The sequence below is a fragment of the Orbicella faveolata genome, unplaced genomic scaffold, assembly GCF_042242905.1.
Source record: "Orbicella faveolata isolate gen_17 unplaced genomic scaffold, um_ofav_v1 contig_3, whole genome shotgun sequence".
Taxonomy (NCBI): Eukaryota; Metazoa; Cnidaria; class Anthozoa; order Scleractinia; family Merulinidae; genus Orbicella; species Orbicella faveolata.
Window position 1 is genome coordinate 15,595,254 of NW_028301558.1, and position 7,159 is coordinate 15,602,412.

At 43.2% G+C, this 7,159-nt stretch overlaps 1 protein-coding gene across 1 annotated transcript; it reads left to right on the forward strand.

The window, feature by feature from the left end:
* Positions 1-199: 199 nt before the first annotated feature.
* On the forward strand, positions 200-6,502 carry LOC110041839 (uncharacterized). The gene is made up of 6 exons (XM_089298301.1): positions 200-281; positions 1,707-2,214; positions 2,739-2,824; positions 3,115-3,309; positions 3,761-4,662; positions 5,091-6,502. Exons 2-6 carry the CDS (start codon positions 1,730-1,732, stop codon positions 5,286-5,288), a joined length of 1,866 nt encoding a protein of 621 aa, XP_089154427.1. The 5' UTR covers positions 200-281; positions 1,707-1,729; the 3' UTR covers positions 5,289-6,502.
* The last annotated feature ends 657 nt before the right edge of the window (positions 6,503-7,159 follow it).

The following is a 7,159-nucleotide window of genomic DNA, read 5'->3' on the forward strand; positions in this document are numbered from 1 at the left end:
CTACGCTGAAAATTTCGTGTTCCTTGCGAAAAATGTAATTAGTTAATGACAATCTGTACTACCCAAAACCGAAACTGTTTCTGGTTGAATAGGGTTTTTTCCCCACCCAATTATATCGTCGTTTTGCCGTAATCGCGCCCTGTGATTGGTTGACGGTAAACTCACGTGAGTCTCATGTGGTCTTGAGTGGCATCAGTATATACGTAATATATAATCTGACTCTTGTAACTGAACCATTTTGGAGTCAGCTGCACAGGCTACTGTATACTCCGTAAACTGAGGTAAGTCCAACTTGTTTTCTTTATAGTCGCCGCTTTCGATTTCAATCAGTGGATCCTGCAAAAACTGGAAATTATGAACATGAAACGATTTCTTCGATTTACCTGCATGATTTTCCGCCAGGACGACCAAATAGTCCAGCTAGTATCATTAATTACCTAGAACACGAGGAAATAAGTGGTGCAGTAAAAACGTTAATCCGCTTGGAGAATTCAAAAGGAAAATTGCCACGGGTTAAATCTGAAAGAGCTGAGGCCCAGTTCAGACGTCGTGCTTCTGCCGTGCCGAACTAAATTCTCGACAAAAGCACGGCAGAATCACGGCGTCTGAATCAAACTTTTGAATTAAGTTCGGTAAGCAATTGAGTTCGACAAGCTCTGGCGTGCTACACGACTCTGGCACGGCAGCGATTCAAACGTCGTGCTTCTGTCGCGCCAAACTAAATTCATAAATTATGTCAATGTGTTTTGGCGAGATTTCGTTCCCTCGGGGAGTTAGGAGGAGAATTATTACGAGGCTTCAGTGAACCCTGGATTTGATTCGACTCTGGCACGACGTCTGAATCAGGGTTGATTTCCTGCCGTGCTACAGTCGAACCAAACTGCAATTTAGTTCGGCACGGCAGAAGCACGACGTCAGAACTGGGCCTAAATTTATAAATAAATTGACGACGTATGCAGAGGCAAAGCTTCAATTCAGTTGTTATAAATAACGAATTGCTTGACTAAGCGATTGTGAGTTACTTGCCTTGCATTAGCACGACTGACTTTCGAAATCAGAAATTTGCTTCTGTCAGCCAATTTTTGCGATACCGGAAGCTTGTCAGAATTGCCTAATGTGATTGTCTGCCAATTACGGTTTTCGTGGAATTCGAATGGGGCTTCCCCAAACGTAAAGCTATTTATGTGACCCGTCAAACTTAATAAAATTTCCTTTCCTTTCGTAGAGGTATCAAACTTTAAGGTATTTTGAAAAGTACTGCAGCCATAGCCTACTCTGTAGTTTAGTTATTCGTTCGTTGGATCAGTAAGTACGGTATTTACCAGTTATTCGGTCTGCGCACTAGACAGAAAAATTCCCGGAAAAACCGGAAAAACCGAGATTTTTTCTCGAGGTCAGAGAACCAAAGGCTTATACATTTTCTCGGTGAATATCTAGTCCTTTTGAATGTACTTTTTTTGCCTGGAAGCTCAGTTCAAAATTGTTGACTCTAAAGACGAGTGATACTGGAGGAGAACTGTGACACCTAGCCAGTAATGATAAAAGCGCGCGAGTTGGAGCGCGGCGCCCACGTGTTGCCGCTTTCGCTACGCGGCTAATTAATTTTCCTTATTGTTTTTAATTCACGTTAAATTTTCTTTAATACATATTGGTAAACTAACTTATCTCTACTCGCAATACATTGCTATGGTTTTTTTCTTTCGCAGGATCTGTACGAAGTTACGTAATCATGTCTGCAAGATTTGTGGTTTCTTTCTTGCTGATATGTCTTTTGGAAGTGGAAGGCTCTTGCCCTCCCGAAACACAGTGCTTTGGAAATGGCAACTACGAACCTACAACGCAGACTTGCCAGTGCTACGCTCGACAGCGGACCGGGCTCTACACGGGAGAATGCTGTGAAAGCATCGACTGCAAGCCGAATGCGACCTGCAAACATGGCTACTGCGGCCAGGATGGCTTAACATGCGAACGTTGCCTGACGGGGTGGACTGGGCCTAACTGCGAGAACGTGTCGTCATGCTATCCGTGGTTTCCCTGCAAACATGGCGCATGCGTCAAGTCTCCGATGAAATGTGACTGTGATCCTGGCTGGGTGGGAGACATGTGTGACCGATCACTATGCAAAGTAAACTGCGTCTATGGAGCATGCCCAAACGACCCAATGAAATGCGTATGCTACGAAAATTACTACAGCCCTGAAAATGGATGTGCCAGGTAAGCTGGACCAACTGCAAACTTTACCCGAGAAAAAATGTAAGTAAACTCGGCTCGGCAGATTAAATATACCCATGGCTTATTATTAACTGTAACAGAAGAACGAAGTTCGCACGTTTCTACGATCGAGGTGTTATTTGTAATATTTGCGGCAAAGGCGTACGGGGTCGCCGTTTTGTATTTTTTTTTTGGTCGCGGCTCAATGAAATGGTCGTAACAGCTAAGTCTCCAAAAATCTCAAGGTAACGGAAGACATTAACTTTAAATAAAACACAAAATAAGGTTAGGAGCCAACTTTGTATTTGCGCAACAAACGGCCTCGCAAAAGTGGACAAGCTTCGCTACAAAAGAAAAAATGTACAGCCGCCACCCTTTTCCTACGGAGCATTGACATCACTGAGCTCAATCGCCCTGTGGTGAATGGTAGCTTCCTACGCGGTCGGTTTTGGGCAAGAATGAGTGATGAACTCACACTTTCATTCCGATTGCTCATCTCGTAATGTGCTTGTCTGTTTCATTGTCAGGTCTTACTGTCATAGAGGATTTGAATGTTTGAACGGAGGATACTGTATCGACCTCACCCATTGTGTTTGTCCGCCACACTATTCAGGTGAGATTATTATCCCAAAACAACAGATCTAGAGTCTCCAGTTCACTGCCTAAACCACCATTACTGACCACGAGATCAGCAGAACCAGTCTGTCTATAGACGATTTTGTTTGTGCTAGCGCACGTGGAGAAGAGAGAGAAGAAGAACAACGAAGAGAGAGAACAAAAATCTCACTCCAGCTCCATCCCCTTTCGGTCAATATTTTGTTTGCGATCTCGACTAACTCAACTAAAAAATGCTGCTAGTATTTTACTTACTTGTATTTTGACCATCTACATATATACTACTAGGTCTTCACTGCGAGACCATCAGTGAATGCAGCGTACCGTGTGCACACGGACGGTGTAGCCACAAACCTGACGTATGCGAATGTGAGGCAAACTGGAACGGAGAAAACTGTACCGAGTATACTGGACCGTGCCTTAACTGCAGCTCCACTGGAGGGACATGCGAGGACGGGCCTAATACATGCAATTGCAAACCAGGTTGGAGTTTGTGTTTTTATGGTTTAATTAATTTCCAAGAATCGTGCGTGACCGTATTAAAGGAGAGTCACGCAAGTGTTAGGTTCCGCGATGAGATCAGGGTAGTCAGCCCACGCCTGCACCGTTTTTCTCGGCCAACTTCAATGTGAGGAATCGTGGTTGAAGCTAGGTCCGCATAGCATGCAAACGATAATGTAATACAACACAGTCGTCCCCAGTCGTCTCTCTCGTTAATATTAATAGCGATCACGCGCGAGCACGAGGAGTGATGGGAAGTTTCATCCAGACTCAAACACGGTTACTACACTGATCTTTTAACCCATTTAAATGTGACGGCGTGTGTTATTTTTCAATCAGCTCATTGCCTTACTGGTATTTAATTAATTTATTAAGTTTTTTGCTTATTTATTCCTTTGGACTTTACATTATGTTTATATCTAATGCTTCATAGGATACATGGGCCCACAGTGCTCTGTCAAGATGTGTGACGGATGTGAACATGGAGCTTGTGACGTCACTCCTTTGGGAAAGAGGTGCACCTGCGACTATGGTTGGGTGAGCCAAGTCCATGTCTCTGGCTTTGATCCTCAACATGGCCCCTGCAACATAATCAGGTACTGCGTGGAACCCTGCAAGCATGGCTCATGTCCACATGACCCATTCAAGTGCGAATGCACCCCGCCTTATGTGGGAACAGAATGCGACATGATCCAGTGTCCCAAGTGTTGTCCACCGCAGACGTGCGACTGCTCTGACCCAAACAACGTTCAGTGCTTACCTAGGTGGCATCACGACTGCTGTCTGCTAAAATCCTGTTTCCGAGGGGATACCTTGGTTCACACTGCAAAAGGTCTGGTGCCGATCGAGAGTATCAAAGAAGGGGATATGGTGGTGACTCGCCACGAGGGCGACGATCCGTCGGTTTCGTACCTCCGTCGCGTCGACCAAGTTCGGAAACGCCTCGTACCTGCGAAAGATCTGGTCGTGTTCCGAATGCACAACGAAGACATCTGGGTCACACCGGATCATCCCTTCTTCGAGGTGGGATCACGCTCGTGGTTGAATGCTAAAGACGTGACGACGTCACATTCGCTTCACGCATTAAAAGGAAAAGCGCCGAAACTTAAGCAACACCTAACGGGCTCGCAACTCTACTCGTCATCCCAAGGCGGACTCGTGCCTGTGTACGATCTTTCAGTTGATGAATACGATCGATATTCTGTCGGAAAAGAGGGGCTTCTCGTGGCGTCGTGTAATGACTCCGACGATCTAATGACTCGGGATAAACAGGTTTGGGGTGAGAAGGCACACCCACAATTTCTGAGCAGCTTGGATGAAAAACAAGTCGGCAAGGTGAGGACTGATTAACGACACACAAAGATACAAAAAACTGTTCTCCCTGAAAACGTTATCTTGAGGACAAATCCGTTAGTTAGCACGCTCCTTACATGTATTACCAACAAGAGACTATGAAAAAACTGAAACAGCTTTTTCTCTTCTCATATTCCTTTTCACGAAAAGAACTGAAAACATATGCCAGTTTAAGGTCGCCTACAATTATGGGATATTTATGGAAAGGAAAACAAGAGTACAAAAATAAAAAAATTCTCAAGAAACTTTGTTCTCGTGAAAAAAAAAACAAAAAAAACAAAAAAAAACAAAAAAAAAACAAAAAAAACCTGGACAAGTTATTTTCTTGCACTATTGGGTAATCCGTCCGCTGATTAAGGTACTAGTTGACTTCTTTGTTCTTAGTCTGAAGATTCTTTTTTCTTTAATAGGACGACAGCATGTACAGCTCTAGCGAAGATGAATCTGACGACTCTGGCCGCTCGGATCCAGGCGTCATCTCTATCGCGATCGTAGCAGGTGTACTGGGTGCTATCGCCTTGCTGGTAGTGACCATCATGATCGTGAGAAAGTACCGTAACCAGAAAAAGTATGGCAAAGAGTTAGAGCATTTGGTATGCCAAACCTGATTTGCAGCGAGCTAGAAAGGATGACCTATAGGGGTGTTCAGATGCCTGGACATTTTTAAGGGCTAGAGATCATTTCGTTCAGTTTTAATCATCATAATCCGTTGATTTTACGTAAAAAGAAATAGATCCAGGAACCTGTAATCAACCTTGATCCTTTCGTATCAGTCGGGGGCGGATCTATGGAGGGGGGTGAATTGGGTGGCTAGCCACTTCCCCTTTTAGAAGAAGCAAAAATAGAAAACTGAAATATGTTGTGAAGTTGCAGAAGTGAAAGGAAATACTCTGGACAGTCACCTCAATGTTATATCTTCTTTGTGGCATTGCTATCATTTGTGGTGTAACAGTTTTAAATTAGGTTCCAATTCTCAAATTGACACATTTTTGGGGCATGCTCAATTGATTCTGCAACCTGAAGGTACAATCCACCCCCACTTGAAAAATACTTGATCCGCCCCTGTCAGTGTAGTTCGTTAGGCAATAATATATTTTGTTGTCGATGCCGCTTTTAAAAAGGGCCTAAGTAAAAGTGCAGACAGGAATTGAAGCTAGTGATTCATTGTGTCTACGTGTACGCGGTATGACTGAACACATTTATTTCATGTGGTTTGGTAGGATTATATATCATATAGTTATCTTGTTTTATTTCGCTCGCCATATTTATTAATTCCGTACTTGCTGTGTTAAATAGAATATCGCCTGGAGGCTGATGTACTCTTATTGTACTGAATACGGTCTGTCTATTAGTTACATCCATGCTGAGAAAGTTTGAGAATTCTCTACGTGATGTACGTAAATGGCAAAAATTAGACGGACGTAACAATGCCGAACTTTATTAGAAACATTAAATGCATTGCAATGTAATGACATGCACTGAGCCTATGGAGCGTTTTCACTCACGTGCCAATTCTTCGGAACAAAAGAAAGTGTTCACATAAGAAAAAGAGTTCAACTCCCACAGGATTTATTGAAGACACCAACATGGCCGCCGTTTCCTTGTTTTGGGACAGCAATAAGGCTGCCATAACGTCATGTGAAACCACTCTGTAGGAACAAGTACTGTAAGTTTTCATGTTTATTTAGCGTTCACACAATGCTAACTTGATGTTTTTATGGGCGATATTGTAACAGCAGTTCCGATTTATTCTCGGATTTATACTCCAGTTAACATGTACTTGGCTTAATTTTGGGACAACAATAAACTACGTTAGAGAGAAGTCTTGTTTAACAGTTCTTAGGCTGGCCGACTTTAATTAAGTTGTCTGATGTGCCCAGAAATAGTCCACCACGCCAAGAGAGTTGCCTGGACTTAAGCTTCCTATCCCCCCTGGGGACTGAGTTCGACCACGGCAAAATGAACATTCCTGTTCTCACAAGAAGTCAACATCAGCAATTCGCGGACATTTCGCGCTATTGCTACCTTTTCTGTATTTGTCTCTCCACTCAGTTTCAAAACTAAAGCCCATCATGACTGGGCTGTATCGACCATCGCAGTCTCTTCCGACGGTTGAGGAAACTATCCTCTAATAACTGCTTTCTTGAGCTTTTCAGCGAAGTTTTGGTATCAATAAGGAGCGAAGGATTAGCTACTCCGTAGCTTTAGGTTTTCGTTAGGATTAGGGTTAAGACTGAAACTCCTCAAGAATCCCAGGAAATTAAGTCCTTTCGTGTCAAACGGGCCTGATTCATCTGGTTAAACCGAATCAAAACTTCCATTGAAAACGAGAAGTCGTTGACCATGCGGAAGCGAATTAAATTGAGTAACAATTCCCTGAAAATTTGAAATAATCTTCAGTCTGTTCTGCTATAGAAGCAAATATAAACATACTAAAGATAACCACAAATTTTCAAGGAATTATTTCCCAGGAACGTTT

Bases quoted from the DNA above. Each gene is read 5' to 3' on its own strand.
- LOC110041839 (XM_089298301.1), top strand. From the start codon at position 1,730: ATGTCTGCAAGATTTGTGGTTTCTTTCTTGCTGATATGTCTTTTGGAA. The intron at 2,825-3,114 runs GTGAGATTATTA...ATATACTACTAG, and splicing joins TTGTCCGCCACACTATTCAG to GTCTTCACTGCGAGACCATC. The intron at 4,663-5,090 runs GTGAGGACTGAT...TTTCTTTAATAG, and splicing joins ATGAAAAACAAGTCGGCAAG to GACGACAGCATGTACAGCTC.